At 44.7% G+C, this 15,459-nt stretch overlaps 7 protein-coding genes across 7 annotated transcripts; 3 read left to right on the top strand and 4 right to left on the bottom strand.

Annotated features, from left to right (window-relative positions):
* Nucleotides 1-13: 13 nt before the first annotated feature.
* AGABI2DRAFT_123328 (putative polyprenyl diphosphate synthase) lies at nucleotides 14-1,502 on the top strand (the record flags this gene model as incomplete). Its single annotated transcript, XM_006457400.1, has 3 exons — nucleotides 14-1,012; nucleotides 1,096-1,269; nucleotides 1,341-1,502. The coding sequence occupies 3 exons, from the start codon at nucleotides 14-16 to the stop codon at nucleotides 1,500-1,502; spliced, it is 1,335 nt and encodes a 444-aa protein (XP_006457463.1).
* A 991-nt stretch (nucleotides 1,503-2,493) lies between these two features.
* Nucleotides 2,494-3,608, top strand: AGABI2DRAFT_123327 (hypothetical protein; the record flags this gene model as incomplete). The annotated part of the gene is made up of 5 exons (XM_006457399.1): nucleotides 2,494-2,511; nucleotides 2,566-2,958; nucleotides 3,023-3,460; nucleotides 3,517-3,529; nucleotides 3,574-3,608. 5 exons carry the CDS (start codon nucleotides 2,494-2,496, stop codon nucleotides 3,606-3,608), a joined length of 897 nt encoding a protein of 298 aa, XP_006457462.1.
* Nucleotides 3,609-4,587: 979 nt separating this feature from the next.
* On the bottom strand, nucleotides 4,588-4,871 carry AGABI2DRAFT_139809 (hypothetical protein). The gene has a single exon (XM_006457398.1). It carries the CDS (start codon nucleotides 4,864-4,866, stop codon nucleotides 4,669-4,671), a length of 198 nt encoding a protein of 65 aa, XP_006457461.1. The 5' UTR covers nucleotides 4,867-4,871; the 3' UTR covers nucleotides 4,588-4,668.
* A 291-nt stretch (nucleotides 4,872-5,162) lies between these two features.
* On the bottom strand, nucleotides 5,163-6,007 carry AGABI2DRAFT_229900 (hypothetical protein; the record flags this gene model as incomplete). The annotated part of the gene is made up of 6 exons (XM_006457397.1): nucleotides 5,829-6,007; nucleotides 5,675-5,778; nucleotides 5,451-5,620; nucleotides 5,342-5,396; nucleotides 5,259-5,288; nucleotides 5,163-5,202 (listed from the first exon to the last, which is right to left on the bottom strand). Coding segments are annotated over exons 1-6 (561 nt in total), but the record flags the coding sequence as incomplete, so codon positions are not given.
* A 2,894-nt stretch (nucleotides 6,008-8,901) lies between these two features.
* Nucleotides 8,902-10,148, bottom strand: AGABI2DRAFT_196150 (hypothetical protein). Its single transcript, XM_006457396.1, has 4 exons — nucleotides 9,594-10,148; nucleotides 9,403-9,516; nucleotides 9,261-9,340; nucleotides 8,902-9,204 (listed from the first exon to the last, which is right to left on the bottom strand). Exons 1-4 carry the CDS (start codon nucleotides 10,108-10,110, stop codon nucleotides 9,061-9,063), a joined length of 855 nt encoding a protein of 284 aa, XP_006457459.1. The 5' UTR covers nucleotides 10,111-10,148; the 3' UTR covers nucleotides 8,902-9,060.
* A 64-nt stretch (nucleotides 10,149-10,212) lies between these two features.
* Nucleotides 10,213-11,124, bottom strand: AGABI2DRAFT_196149 (hypothetical protein). Its single transcript, XM_006457395.1, has 7 exons — nucleotides 11,092-11,124; nucleotides 10,977-11,043; nucleotides 10,668-10,923; nucleotides 10,546-10,613; nucleotides 10,424-10,495; nucleotides 10,344-10,374; nucleotides 10,213-10,293 (listed from the first exon to the last, which is right to left on the bottom strand). Coding segments are annotated over exons 1-7 (525 nt in total). The 5' UTR covers nucleotides 11,094-11,124; the 3' UTR covers nucleotides 10,213-10,264.
* An 88-nt stretch (nucleotides 11,125-11,212) lies between these two features.
* On the top strand, nucleotides 11,213-13,606 carry AGABI2DRAFT_212881 (hypothetical protein; the record flags this gene model as incomplete). Its single annotated transcript, XM_006457394.1, has 8 exons — nucleotides 11,213-11,492; nucleotides 11,543-11,862; nucleotides 11,914-12,239; nucleotides 12,292-12,423; nucleotides 12,472-12,556; nucleotides 12,615-12,715; nucleotides 12,783-13,114; nucleotides 13,176-13,606. The coding sequence occupies exons 1-8, from the start codon at nucleotides 11,219-11,221 to the stop codon at nucleotides 13,604-13,606; spliced, it is 2,001 nt and encodes a 666-aa protein (XP_006457457.1). The 5' UTR covers nucleotides 11,213-11,218.
* Between the last annotated feature and the right edge of the window lie 1,853 nt (nucleotides 13,607-15,459).

Here is a 15,459-nt window from a genome sequence, read left to right as displayed (position 1 = left end):
AAACGGCGAGAACATGTTGCGCTGCACGCGCGTTCTCTCCCAACACGCCCGGCCAGACCCGTTCGCCCTCCTCGCCCCCCACCTCCACCACCTGCGCACGGACCTCCTCCGCCTTCTCGCCTCCGCCCACCCCGCCCTCACAGAACTCTCCCAGTACTACTTTCACCGCCCCTCGAAACAAATCAGGCCTTTGCTTGTCTTGCTCTTGTCTCAAGCTACCAATGGTCTCGGCCGTAATTGGAGTCTCAAACGCTGGGAATCTGAACATCCTACTGCGGGAGGTCGACAAGAAGAACTCGATGTCCCACTCTCGCCTCCTGACGTCCTCACAGACTATAACCCCCATTTCCCAAACGACACGAGTACATTCCGTGACCCCTTCATCATCTCCTCCGATTCTTCCCGATCCCAACATAGAGCACCTTATCCCCATTCCGTCAAACCTCCACCACCGACACCATCTCAATTATACACCCCAAACACCATTTTACCAACTCAACTGCGTCTTGCGCAAATTGTAGAAATGTTACATACGGCGTCATTGTTACATGACGATGTCATTGATGCTTCAACTCTACGTCGTGGTGCACCCTCTGCACCTTCATTATTTAACAACAAACTCTCCGTCCTAGGTGGTAATTTCATTCTAGGACGTGCTTCTGCTGCTTTGGCACGTTTAGGAGATCAAGAAGTAACTCAACTTATCGCTAGTATCATTTCTAATCTCGTCGAAGGTGAAATTCTACAAATGAAGGACGTCGTACAGCAACAACAACAACAACAACAACAATTAGAAGAAAAAAAACTACTTGGAGGGATGGAAAAGGAGAGGAAGAAGAATGTAAAATACCCAGACGCATGGAACGTCTATCTCCAAAAAACATATCTCAAAACCGCTTCTCTCATGGCCAAAGGTGCACGTTCAGCCGTCGTCCTAGGTGGTTGTACCGAAGGAGAAATTTGGAAAGAAGTCGCTTATGCCTATGGTCGTAATCTCGGTATCGCATTCCAAGTACGTCTCTTCTCCTTTCTCTTTTTCCTTCTTTCCTTTTTCTTTTGATTTATGCGTTTTTTTTTTTTTTTTTTTGTGAGTAGCTTGTGGATGATGTACTCGATTATGAATCGGCTTCAAGTACACTTGGCAAACCTGGTAATGCGGATTTGAAACTTGGATTGGCGACGGCTCCTGCTCTATATGCTTGGGAAGAACATCCTGAAATGGGTGAACTCATAGGTCGAAAATTCGAAAATCAAGGTGACATCGAAACGGTAATGTCTCTCTTATCCTAATCCTAATCCTAATCCTGATCCTGATCCTAACTTGATAATTTTTTTTGAAGGCGAAGAATCTTGTACATCGATCATCAGCTATAGAACGAACGAAAGCATTGGCGTTGTCGTATGTGGATGAAGCGAAATTGGTGTTGAGGGAGTTGCCGGAGAGTGAGGCTAGAGATGCGTTGGATGTGTTGGCTGAAAGGGTTATTAAGAGGAAATTTTAAGGGGAAAATGGTTGGTTCAGCGTAAAATGCTATTTTGTTTGGGTTTTTTTTTGAGGTGGTTGAGGATAGCATATATACACGCCGTTGAGTAATATTACTTGAATGCAACGCGCCTCTGTTCATTTCAGGAGTGTGAATACTATCGTGAGAACTCACTTGAAATTTGGTTAATATGCACTAACATCAAGAAGCCGCTTTCCCTGCTTTGTAACTTACTCTTATCCACTCATCAGAAAGCGAAAATCAGAAATTGCTCGAGGCTTGATTGATCTGAATAAAACCCACTATCAGCTGTTAGTAGTTTCTGTCGATCTTCAACTTCAGGTTCGATTTTGTGTGTACATACATATCTGAATCAGAAAATTCTAAGAGAAGATAAGATCTTGGTATGCCTCGACTTTAAGTTTGTTGTTCGTGATACACTCATTTTCATAGATCGACTTCGATGCAAGCTTGAAGTGAGTCCTGTATGGATTTAGTATGATGCGCTGGGCCGCAAATTTATTTAGTAATATTCTACATATTTCGGTTTATGCCTCAGCTACCCTCACTGTCGTCAAACTTCCCAACTGCGACCCCGATACCTCCATGAGATCTCTAACCGGTTCGCTCACTGATATAGTAGGCGGCTGTAATCAAAGATTCTCAAATAACCACTTCGTGAAGCAGGCTATCGACTCCTCTGTAGTCGCATGTATATCCAAACATTGTTCCACGTAATGATGTCGAATTTTGTAACTTCTAGCTAGTCGAGAGTATGAGATGGATTCGACTTTCATGCGTTTATGGAAAGGCACATATTGAAGGCAAAAAAACAACCTCGGATTGTATGTATGAGGCAACCGCTTTAGTGACTGGATGAAAATGAGTTGAAAGTGATGTCCGAAAATGTTCATTTCAGGAGTGAAATCTATCGTGAGAACTAGCTGAACATTGACCAAATTAGCTGGGCCCACCGCCCGCCCGCCCACCGACTCATTGTTGTTCCTGCATGACATCGCGAACGACGGTCAGTTTTACATCTTTCGTTTAAGAATGCCAGTTTTGATATCTATTTCCCTAGAAGAAGAAGTCACGCTCCAGCAACAAGCCATATACCAGGGCTAGTACGGTCTCCTCTCAGCCTATTTCTCCCGTAGCCGCGTCCACATCTACAAATGAGCTACCATCTGGGAAACCTACTACATCAACATGCCGCGCGAGCTATATAGAACTCTGCAAACGCTATCATCCTAATGTCAAGCCACGTAACGATTGGGAACTCTTCTTACTCGCCTCGACCGATGCTAAATTATATGGTAATACAAATGAAGGTTTCTACGCTTATTTGGATAAGGATTTTCAGGTTCATCATCGGCGGAGGTTCACAGATGAGGAGATAAAAGATGGGAGGGCTCATGCTCAGCTTGAGAAAGAAGCTGCTGAGATATTAGATATGCCAGGGACTCTTACCGGTGTGGGTACTATGCAAAAAAAAACATAATTTCAGTGGCATATATTAACGAAAACTCACGTTGTAGCTGAAACCTTCTCCTGGGGATGACGACGATGTTCATACGTGTCCAATCCCGAATTCGGATTATTCAATCCGCATGTGGGGTACTAACATGGAGACCAACCACGAATATTGTATCGACTTTATTGAGACTGCTACCAGTAAACCGATAAACTCTCCCTTCAAATATGAATTGTGGGCTGTACCAAACAAGAGGATGCCTTGGTTACCTTCTTCTACTCAACAACTCTCCTCACTTGAACGCGGTTTTGGTGTTAAAGAGAAAGATATTTATCCGGGTGAAGAGAAGTTTTTGGTGATGGAAGGGACGGCTTGTATCCTCAAACGTCCGGGAATGCAGACGATTTACTTTGAAGTGCCAGTTCGGCCACGACCTCCGAGTGCTAATTTAGACGACCTTGCTCAATATCAAGAATTGGATTTTGGATTTTCTTCGATGAAGGTGCGGCTGTTATAAAGGTCTAGTGTCAAGTGCTTAATTTCAATTTTTTTTTTTAGCGTTGCGGATTCTGTCAGTGCTGTAAATCTATTGCGCAGGACGGCTCATAAATCTAGTGGATGACCCTCCACAGCATAAAGTAGAATCCTAGATTATTTTTGATCAAAACTTTTCGAACTCCGTAGTGTTTGATGCAAGGCGACGTTAGCCGTAGACATCTGAATATATATACCAGAATTATTAGAATATATAGATTGTGATGTAATACCAATCAAAATACCATACTGGGTCAACAACGGCCATCTTATCTACTGGCGCGATGGATGGGCACAACCTCGACGATGAAACCAAACATGAGGGCTTCGACCAGTTTATGGTCAGTCAAGATTTCTTATTTCAATACATGCAAAAGCTATATGGGGATGAAGACGACCTTACTATCATTGCATCCAGCAGCAGCAGGATAGTAATCAGACAGTAATTGGGGTGGCCAGACGAACAATCTCGACGATCCGATCTTCAATGTATTACAAAAGGAGTAATATCTATACAAAGGGGGTAAAGACCCTAGGTAGAGCGTTGAACTCATCTAGAGAGGGGGTAAGAAAGCCCTCTCTAGTCTGTAATCTAGAACGAGTCGGTTTTTAAGATCCGCTCCGCGGGATACCCGATTTAGCCTTCGGCGTGATAGGCAATCAAATGAATTTCCTTTCTTGTACAGCAAAAATAATCTAGTATATTCGTTTGCTCTGTGGAGGGTCATCCAGTATTGGTTTTTGACTTCGTTGTGTATTTAATCAAGAAAGTTTCGTTCATATAAATGCTAATCCATAAAGAGGCTCGTTTGCCTGAGTATGCGGGACATTCTACAGACGTTGGTTGGTGAAATCCTGCTCGGCTCGCCCTGATGTGCGACTCGTCCTGCATTGATATGCTTTACTTTGAAACGACAGAGGAAACAAGATATCCCAACAGCAAAACATCTCTCTCTCAGCCAGTACTACTTTTCAACCGTTCCCGATTCGAATTTTCAAACACTTTGTAAATGTATTGATGATCAAACGTCCTTTAGGCTTTACGGTCAACTTGACATCTTTCATGACTGATTTATACGCATCACGAAGCTCATTACATTACTGAATCATTATCGTTCGTTCATATATCATTACATACATCAAGCATTAGGTCGTACACACAAACAATCTTTTCGTTCAATAATTTCCAATCCAATTCTTGATCCCCGCATCGGTAATCAAACCCGCAAGAATGATTTGACCGATGGGAACGGTCTTCAGGAAGAAGTCCTTGCAGTCTTTGGGGACATCAACGTTCGTCTTTGCTAATTTCGAGAAAAGCATGATGGCGCCACAGGCTAGACCAAGGTAGAAGCAGACACCTTGACCGTTCATCCAACCAGCGTAAGCGAATAATGAGAAAAAGCCGGCTCCAGTTACGGCACAAATAGGCCTTGTGGAGTATCCGAGGAGAAGGGCAGGAGAATTTAAACCGATACTGATGTCATCTTTCTTGTCCTAGTTAAAAAAAATTTGGTTTCAGGATGAATTTTTATTTCATGGCAGTTTGGAAGTTTCGAAACGAACCTGATGTTGATAGACAGTTTCATAGGTGAAGGTCCACATGCATGTGGCGATGTACAATGACCACAGCATTTTCCATGGAACAGGTTGGACATTATTGACAGCGTGAACCCAGCCCATAAAGACGCCAACGTTAAACATAAGCCCCTACAAGTTTTGGTTCAGATAAATGACTTTCTAAACTTTAGCAGCAAGATATTTACCAAAGGAATTGGAGCGAGATTTGTCCACCGCTAGTTATTGGCTTCAATTGACGGTTTGAAATAGATCGCATACTAAAACGTACTTTGCAAGTCGGATAGAAGATGTAGATCGGCCATGCAAACATTGATATCCTCCGCCTGCCATGGGCACCTTCAGTTGTCTCTAACTAAGGACATAGAATCAGGACTTACACTGGCGCGGGTAGGAATTCATAAGCGATGTAGAGACCGAACGAGGCTTGAGCGAAAAAGAATAGCCAAGCTCGTTGCAAAGTAATAGCTCCCCTTGGAATTGGTCGTATTTTTGTTCGTTCGACAAGTCCGTCAACGTCCGAGTCAAGGATGTCATCAATGGCCATTATCTATAGCGCTGTTAGTGACGGTTTCATATCAACAAACCATAGGAGTTTGCCTACCAAAGATTTGATACCGAAGCATAATGGTACATATAAAGCAGCGAGTCGCACAGCGTCCCATGCTGCAACGTGTTGGGCGTGACATGCCATAGCTATTGACCAAGCTAAGAAGGTGTCAATAGAGTCCTTTTCAATGCGAAGTGTGATCTCGTACCGGTAGGTAGCCATACGACCCAGAAACCGATGTTGTTGTGAAGCCTACACAGTTCCCAACATGCTTTAATTTCCTTTGACGTTGGTAGAGCTAATAGTGATTGGAGGGATGGCAGAGGCAGGAACTCCTGAGAATCGGCTTTGGACGTGATCATACTGAACATGATGAGGAAAGAGGATGGGGAGATGGGATGAGTCTACCGCGGGATGACTTTCAGGTATTTTATATACTCACCTAACCTAGATAAATCTTGGAAGGCCAGAATTTTCATATACAATCGCAGACAATCCACGCTGTCGTAATAACGCCCGATATGAGTCTTCCCGATCTCGTTGCCGGCCTCATGATTAGTGATAACGATTCCCAAGCATGCCACCATCAAGCGGGGCCTACACCAGCCTCATGGTCCCGGAATATCCCTATAAATGTCGCATGTCAAAATCGGCATTCTTGGGATTTGTTTGAACTGGATTTGATATAAGGCCGGTTTTCCGGCTTTTTAATGTCTGCCTAGCATATAAATCCACTCAATTTCGCCAGTTTTGTTCAACAGAGGATATTCGGGATTAAAACTCATTTTGGAGCCATGCGGCAGAGGACTCTGATGGAGGGAGAAGTCGAAGAACGCGCTTGCAGTTCTTCAGTTTGCCTTGGCCTTTTTTGGTCACCAACTTCCAAAAAGAAGACGCTATTCACTACAGATTAGAAGGCTGACCTTCTTGAGTATTTATATGTTATACCACAAATGGAGATTAGATGTAGACTTAACCACAATAGTGAACATCGGTCAGGGCCATTCCTAGCCCCGTGATGTACGTACAACTTATAGGCCGGCCTTCTAACCTCCGGCTCAGCGCTCGGTTTGTGGCCTGGGGAATCAGACGATGAAGTTGTGATGACGCCTGGTTTGTGTACAGGCCCGGCCCCACCCGGTTTCCGGCCCTACACTGCGGCTTATGATGCAGAATGGATAACATAGAATAAAAGATCTTGAAAATTCAATTTGCAATTAACGACCGTCCGAGACGCTCGTACCTAGGCACTACGTCAAGATCCCAAACGCGAGATTCTCTACTAACTGGTAATAGTGCGGTGCCGAGTACTGATCCCATGAGCACGACTCGTGTATTCAGATGATTGAGTACTAAGTGAGAAGGGGAGAATAACATCATTGCCTGTGTATTGGTACAGTGTCTGCTGAGACATCAAGAAGGTGTTTACAAATGGGCCTCGCAAGGGAATTTAAGAGTACCAGGCTGTCAAGCCGGGCCTCGACCTCTACCAAGGCTCCGGCCTGGACCTGAAGCTCTCAGCCTGGTTGATCTTGTTGAATCATGGGGTCCATGATTTCGATCTGTCCGAATTCGGATCTGACCTTTGTCAATTTTACATGGTTGTTACATGGCGATGGAGCCTCGTGCTCTAATCCTGTCTTAATACAACAATTTTATATGTATATCCGGTGCTAGTGGGCCTCATGTACCGCCTCGTGTTTCAATTTTTTTGGCGACTTCGCTCTCTAGTTACCTCTCGTTCTGTGGAGTCGCCCCGTTTCATGATTAATGCTGGACGATGAGCTCAATCGGAAGCTCTTCAGTATCAGGATCGATTACCACTAACTTTGTTACAAGACTGTAAAAGCAGTCATTAAGGAACCATCACAGGGGAAAGGGAGATAGATAGAGGACACTGGACGCATTGGCACTGAAATGAAATGCGAGGGGACTTCAATATGTAACATCATATTTTGACTAGCGTAGTTAAAAAACGAGGCTGATAACTTGACGCTTGTTCTTACCTCGCTTTCCGCTGCTCCGGACCACATTACGTTACAGGGCTTCCGTTTATCATAGTACGTGATGGAGCTTGATATGTCGGAAGACGTCCACCAGGGCCAGAAGGGTATCTAGAGACATATCTTCCAATTGAATATTCGCCCATCGGGTCTTTACTTTTCCCGGAGCACTTACGAAAAGTTTCTGTTCCTTTTCCGGAGCGGATACTAGATAACGGTATTGACCCGAAGAACACCTGGGGGAAATGATACATTGAGGACTCCGATTGTCCACATGCAACAACTACGTACGATACAGACTCCATGCCGTATCGCAAATCAATTTGACATACATTTTCCCATGATTTCCAAGCATTCTTGGAAAAAAAACATATGACTCGCACTACGCGATACGCTGGATGCGCATTCAGAGTCTTGTACCATTCTTTCGGAATATTACATCATCCCGTCGGGCTAACTAGGAAGAAGTTCGGCCCTTGTGGCAGTTTCTTTTCGTCCCGAAAATCGTTCTATTTTGGTCAGGACCTGTGGAATTGCTGGCAAGTTGGAAAAGGAACGGTGGCGGGTGGAATAGTGAGTTGAAGCGAACTATGTGCATGGTTAGTCCCAAGACTTTTCTTTCTGAAACCAAAGATGTCACCCGACCATGACACTTGTGCCAACCTGGGCACCAATAATGACATCTAACCTCTATAGGGAAAATCTGGTGACCTTGTGTGCTTCTCCAAACACAGAGACTGTGTAGAGACTAGTGAGCTGCCAAGGGGTTTTGCTTTCGCCACAAATCCTCCAGAGGTTTATATTACCCGCCACAATTTAGCCTTTAGGTGCTTGTTATCGCCACAATTCAGCCACAAACCCGGAAGGATTTATTCATTGGAAATAAAAGCAGTAGGTCAGGAGCAAACCAGGTCCGATTTACGACTATGTGAATAAGGGTCAAACAGCTCTAATCCCCCTTATCCGAACTTGATTACTGCCCTTGCATCTTGTCTACTTTACTTTACATTGTTTACTTTTTTTTGACATTTTCTATTTCATATGCTTGATCCGATCCAGACAATTTTTCGGCCGAATGGGTTAATTGTGACTTGAGGCATTTCCAGGGCTATCTCCGCATCTCCACCATTATCTACGATCTTTGATATGTGAGCACTGAGCACGCGATTTGGACTTTCTCGGAATGTTTCTTTTGATGAACAGTATTCTTTGTTCAGAAAGCTCTGATGAAAAGTTCTGTTGCAAGACCTGCATCGACGATAGGTTCAAAGCAGTTGCGGAATTATGATGCTGCGCCTGATTTTTTCATGGCGTCATGATATATTTAGGGATGACCAGATCAATACTAACTCGTAAATTCATCGCAACCCACAAAGAATATATCTAGTAAAAGCCTCCCCATTTTGCGGGCCAAAATTCCTGCTTTCACGGGGATGTTCAACGTAAGTCGGTCCGTTCTGCGTTTGCGATTCTTATTAAGGTATCGCGCAGTTTTTTGGCCAGGCCAGGTGTCAACTGTATGAGACCATCGGCTGTTACAAGTCTATACGATGGCATGGGTTGGTATGTCTCGGCCTGAATCTACAGCAGAAACGAGTATGGTACCAAACTCTCAATTATGGAAGAAAGAAGCATACCTCACAGTTCTTGACTAGAACAGTTCCGATTATGTCGTCCGGATTACCTATCCTGTTCAGAGCCGGGATATTTCGTTCGTCTGGTTGTTTCAGTTTGTTTCTGATAAGTGGCCCTGAGACCGAAACCCGAACGACTACATACCATGAATGTGCATCCAACCATCCATCTTTTGTACCGCACTCGTTTTTTGAATTTCGTCGACCCCTTCTCTGAGACCGTCCTTAACTGCGGAATGTAATATCTTAACAAAACCAGCTGCGGAACCGTGGCGGCGGCGAAAAAATTAGAATTCCGGGAATATTACATTACATATGAAGCCGAGTAAGACTTACGGTTCTCCACAAAGTCTTCTAAGGTCGCGTCTAACGTGCTAGCTAAATTTGAATTTGTACCCTGTGCTTGTCCTCGTGCAGGTAACCACCCTATAATGGTCCTAGACAAGTTTGATGGTGGTTTCTCCGTAGAGAAAGACAGCGCATAAGCCGGAAGAGTTTGGGATATGGGAGTGGGAGGTTGAATAATGTGGTAAAAGAGATCGGGCCTACTCGGGTCTGCCAAAGACCCGGTGGAAGACAAGGGACTAGAATGACTGAAGCGACGTCTGGGCAGCCATGAGGTTTTGAAATTGCTCTGAATACAGGGAGACGAAGATAGAGACGGTCGCGAGGCTGAATATGTGATGCCCCGTCTGACAATCAGAGAATGTTTCCGACAGAACTGCCGAGCCAGGTTCCTTGAAGTCTGCATGTGTAAAGTCCAGTCAAAGCGCACCCGAGAACGGGCGTGCAAAATGATGTCACACACGTGACACATGCTCGGAGTTACTGGCCGCGGTCGGACATTCCCCATTCCTTCGATGTGTGTACACGGTTGTAATTTTTGGGGAGATATCCTGAAGATCTTCTGGAGAGAAGAAGCAGAACGGGCCCCTTCTTACGTTCTTTGCGGGTCTGGGAAAAAAGAAAAGGAGTTTTCGAACTAGATCTACTGGTCTGATCTACGTCTATTTTACGATAGAATTCACACCACGCGCTAGTTATGGATTAGCGACGGGGTATCTCTGAAGCGTAGTCCGGACCCACCAGACAGATATTCTTTCGCAGTACTCGCGCTCTGCAGCGAATTGTTGAGTCGGTGTGCTTAGTGATTCAAGGCGACATACCAGATTCCTGACAACTTCGTAGACACTTTTATCGTGGTATCGGAGGCCTGTGGCTGGGTCGGTATAAGGTGCCTGTGTTGTTAGATCGGCGAGCGCCTTGTAACAAATAAAGGAAAGTGTACTTCGAGTCCGGTAATATCGCAATACCTCTTCTGGGGCCATATGGAAGGAGGGGCCTCGATCGAAGTGTCTGTAATTGGATAAACGATGATACCGCATCTAATTAATATGTTTCTGAACATACACGTGGGGGTTTCTTCGTCTTCTTCAACCGCTTTCGCCTTGTTAGTCTCACCGTCTACATTCATTGTGTCTTGACGGGCCTGTTCGCCAGCTTCCGATTTCACTTGACGGCGCCTTTCTCTTTCAGCTTTTTCGCGTTCTCGTTCCTGTCCAAGGACGGTTTTAAGATTCTTCACGCGCCTATTGACATTTTTTGTATAATGAGGATTCTTGAAGGGTTTGGGCAAATGAAGGTATGAAAGTTGTTCGGCTAGAGTCTTGAAAGTCTCCTTATAATCTTGCCCGTGAAGGGTAAATGGGTATGACCCACGGGTATGTGAGGGGTCATTGACCCATCTGAAGGAGCAGTTTTCTTCTTTAAGTTGTTCTTTGGAGGCCTACAAACCCAGTCAGCTCGTCGCAACGAATGGCCCAGCCGCACCCACATGAACGCTGATGAAGACCTCTCTGAGCGTGACACCAATCTACAGACGTCACATGCATCAAACTGTGTGACTGATATACCAATTTTCGTTTGTTTTTATCTTCGGCCTTCCTTTACTTTCTCCAGCCATGGTTGCGCAAAAAAATAACAAAAAACGGTCGGCACCGACGAAACTTGAGTCTAAGGCGAAGCGGCGTAACGACGAGACAGAAATACTCGAAAAAACTGTGGAAAAGAAAAGGAGTCGACCTGTGACACATACTTTTCCTATCGTCGAAGAGTCGGACTCGGAGGATGTTGGCGAAGACGGGGATGCAGATATCACCATGGAAGATGAGCCACTAATTGACCAGGATGCGATGGAAGTAGAAGGCGAAACAAATGTACCGAAAGACCCAAATGGTGTGTTGCATCCTTAATTTCTCGGAATATCCAATAATCAATACACAAAGCCGCCAGAGAATCCCACAAAGCGCAAAAAGTGTTGCATGAACAGCGAAAGGCGGCAAAACCCCACTCATCCTTACTCGGTGATGCCAAACGAGTATGGTCACTCGCCCGGCAACAGAATATACCCAGCGCACAGCGTCAGAAGCACATCGCGGATCTCATGGACGTCATACGCGGGAAAGTAAAAGAAATTGTCCTCAAGCATGATGCTAGTAGAATCGTTCAAACGATTATCAAGTACGGAAAACAAAAAGAAAGGGATGAAATCGCCCTCGAGCTCAAGGGGAAATATAGAGACCTTGTTCAGAGCCGGTATTCAAAGGTGCGTCAGTATCCTGTCATTAACTGAACTCGTCGCTAAGAAAGTGCTTAGTTTCTTGTATCGAAACTCATTCGCCTCTGCCCTACACACCGACCTTGGATCCTACAAGAATTCCAATCCAACATCCTTCGGCTCCTCCTTCATCGTGAAGCATCTTCTGTCCTCGCTGACTCTTTCGAGCTCTATGCAAATGCTTATGAACGAACATTTCTCTTACGGGACTTTTACGGTAAAGAAGCTGTGCTCTTTAATGTCACACATGGAAGTGCTGAGGACAAGGAGCGGGACAAGAAGGGTCTATCTGGAATTTTGGAAGGAGCAGACGAGGGTAGACGAAATCGGACGCTGGCTGCAGTCAAAGAAAATCTTTTACTCGTGTATGTCCAGATGACACAATTTTCCGGTTCTCGAAATTTAACGGAGTTTTAGGTTTAACAACTCGGATAAGGGAGCTGTGACTCATGCTGTTGTTCATCGTATCCTCTGGGAATACCTTTGCGCAATTAGTATGATTGATGACGAGGCAGAGCAAGAAAAATTAAGGAGAGATATCTTTGACAGGTATTGTACGATCGCTGATTTTTCACGTAACGAAACTCATAGGATTAGTTGTCAGGAATCATTAGCGGAGATGGTGCACACGAAAGATGGGAGTCGCGTTGTACGCGAATTTCTGGTTCGGGGCTCAGCGAAGGTTCGTCACTTAGCCCTTCTCACCATGACGCATGATATAGATATTCTTGGTCTTACAGGACCGAAAACAAATACTCAAGGTCCTCAAACCTCATATCGAACGCATGTGTCTCGATGACGAAGCACAGCTTGTTCTTTTCACTGCTCTCGATGTCATTGAGTACGTCAAAAACACAATCCATCAAGTTCTGCTTTCGTTCAGCCTGATCTTACTATGTCTATCTTAGCGACACGAAGCTCCTCTCAAAATCTCTAATATCCGAAATCACCACACCCGCTAACAACATCTATGAAAAACCTCAAGGCCTCCGAGCCCTTGTATATCTCCTTGCACCGCGCACTCGAAGACACTTTATGCCTGCACAGATCGCCTCTTTGGAAGAGACAGACGCTGTTCGTGCGCGAACGAGTAAAAAAGATCCGGAAGCACGTGCAGACGAGATTCGCAAGTTTGCTAGTGAAGCTTTATTGAATTGGTTAGCTGAGAATGGAGCAAAGGTTGCAAGAGAGCCGAGAGGAAGTTTGATTGTGACTGAAATTATGCTTTATGCTGAAGGAGGTCAGGCGTCACTGTTTATTCATTATCCTTTACAAGGCTGATCGCGTACTCTGGGATGCAGATAAAACAAGTGCGACGAAGACCTTGGTAGAAGCTCTAGCCGTGCCTTATCCATCTCTGGACGCGTCGACTTTACATCCGGTTGATCTTTCATGGACATCACGGATGTACAAAACTTTACTACAAGGTGGACACTTCAATAGAAAAACCCAGTCAGTCGATACTACCGAACATTGGAATGCTTCGCAGTTTGCGAGTAGTATCATTGATACTGCACCTCGTGATATCGTAATCGCTATGTGCACCGAAGGAGAAAGGAATGGGACTTTTCTTCTTGTGACGTTATGCGAGGCATTGTTGAAACAAGAAGATGAGAAAAAAGTGGAGAGGGAGAAGTTGAAAGGCTATTTTGGGGAAAACGAGCGGGAGAGGGTAAGGAGTGGAGTTGGTAAGGGTAAGGATCTCTTGTTGGAGAATTTGGCGTTATTGTGATAAAAAAAATTCCGGTTCTTCGTTTGGACGACGCTTTGATGTCCCGGATAGCTGTGTATTGATGGTTTATAGAATAAGTGTACGGCGTTCATGCGTCAGTCTCCGTCACTCCGGAGCTTTGAGCAACCATCGTCCTTGTTACCATGAATGGAAAATAAGAGCTTTTTCAGCCCTGGCTGACGCTGTTTCCCAAATGCAATCAAATATTTTGTACGGGGTTTATTAGATAACTTGAAGACGCGAGCGTTAGCGCATTGATAGGTCACTCTCTATCAGTCTCAATCGACTTCAGGTGAAGATTGAAGTCACCAAAGAGTATAGAATAAGTGCCAAAGGGAAGCTCAAGGCGATATGCTATCTCAAGTCCAACGGATTCCGCACTATGCGCACAATTTGCATCATGGATTGATTATTCTAAACCGGAAGTTCTAAAATTAGGCATCTGGTTCATTACCAGCAGTGAATTCAGATAGATAACAACAACCGGTAAGACTACGCCACTGATGTCGATGATACATAAACAAGAATCAGATACACCTGCCAGATCAAGATTGAAGGTGGCCGCGTTAGACCCTTTTGAACTGGCCAGTTTTATGTATGTACACTATCCACAAATTTGTTTCTCTTACAAGTTCTCTAATGTCATGCCATGGTGCCTCGGAGACGTCTTCGTGAGTTTATGACATGGTTTTTTCTGAAGCCGGTATTTTAGCCCAGGTATTACGAGACCTCTGTACCGAAAGCAGCGGATCTATCAGTAGTTCGTGCGGCTCACGGTTCCCATGAAGGTTTTTTCACTTTTTTTCTTGGTTATATGTCGTTTAGTCCGATCACAATTTCGAATAGAGCCGCTGAAAAAATAATAATATGTTGTCCATGGCGTACGAGTGGAAAAAATCGAACAGACTCATCGTGCAAGTTAATTATTAGCGCCTTCACAAAATTAGCAACGTCAGGGTGTACGAAGGACGAGTCAACAGGCTCCTCCGAGTTTGACAGCATATGTCATGGGTTCCCTCGGGGGGACAGGTTCATATATTTTTGTTTCCGCTCGGCGTCCTTTCGACCCTAGCGAAGAAGGAAGCAACGCCACATGCTTGTAATGTTTATATGAATGGGGTAAAATTCGTACTTACATTCAATGTCAGGTGGCTAAGCAGGCTTAAAGGGGACGCCACTTTTGTATTCGCCTCATTGTCATGAGTCAACTCCTTCCTCGGACAGCTTGCCACTATATGTCAGAAGAAGCAAGTTTCCAATATATTAGCCGGAGGTTAGTGGGCTAGAACAGACTGCAACGCGGTGGCTGAGGATGATATCGATGACAGTTGACACGGGAGGAAACATGGTCATGCCAGAAGAGTGGCTAATAGATAATCCGTATCGGATCCCTTTGAGGCCTTCTCAGAGCCACACGAAGAAGACAGGAAACATTGAATGGAAAAACGAAACGATTGTTCACCGGGGATGATCCGCGGGCATGATGAGAAGCGAAAGAGAGGATTGATTTGAATGAGATGAATCATGAATTATAACAAGTTTGATCGTTATCGGACACAAACAGTCGAATTAGAGCTGTTTACTCCGTACTTCTTCTAACACTTCTAGTTCGAGCACTTTGTTTCCAAGGTTGGAAAAAAGCCTTCCGCTATCGTCTGTCACTCCCGTTCCAAACGAATCAAACGTTCACAGTCAAATGGCCAGAGAGAACAATCTACCCGACTGCATAGGAGGTTACATCGATAGTATCCGGTGCGCTTTAGAGGTCCCAAAAGCCGCATGATATGATAAAGTTAAGGTTGACATCGTATCGATGAATGTGCGGGTTTTGATGCTTCTGTCCTTTGGCAAAA

This window comes from Agaricus bisporus (assembly GCF_000300575.1).
Source record: "Agaricus bisporus var. bisporus H97 unplaced genomic scaffold AGABI2scaffold_17, whole genome shotgun sequence".
Classification (NCBI taxonomy): Eukaryota; Fungi; Basidiomycota; class Agaricomycetes; order Agaricales; family Agaricaceae; genus Agaricus; species Agaricus bisporus.
This window is presented reverse-complemented; position numbering and strand designations above follow the sequence as displayed.

Coding starts and splice junctions, on each gene's coding strand:
- AGABI2DRAFT_196150 (XM_006457396.1), bottom strand. CDS start 10,110: ATGGGGAATGTCCGACCGCGGCCAGTAACTCCGAGCATGTGTCACGTG. Junction 9,341..9,402: donor TGGTTGGATGCACATTCATG/GTATGTAGTCGT, acceptor TGAAACAACCAG/ACGAACGAAATATCCCGGCT. Junction 9,205..9,260: donor TTCTAGTCAAGAACTGTGAG/GTATGCTTCTTT, acceptor TTTCTGCTGTAG/ATTCAGGCCGAGACATACCA.
- AGABI2DRAFT_196149 (XM_006457395.1), bottom strand. Junction 10,614..10,667: donor AGACGAAGAAACCCCCACGT/GTATGTTCAGAA, acceptor ATCCAATTACAG/ACACTTCGATCGAGGCCCCT. Junction 10,294..10,343: donor TGCGAAAGAATATCTGTCTG/GTGGGTCCGGAC, acceptor ATCCATAACTAG/CGCGTGGTGTGAATTCTATC.
- AGABI2DRAFT_139809 (XM_006457398.1), bottom strand. CDS start 4,866: ATGAACGGTCAAGGTGTCTGCTTCTACCTTGGTCTAGCCTGTGGCGCC.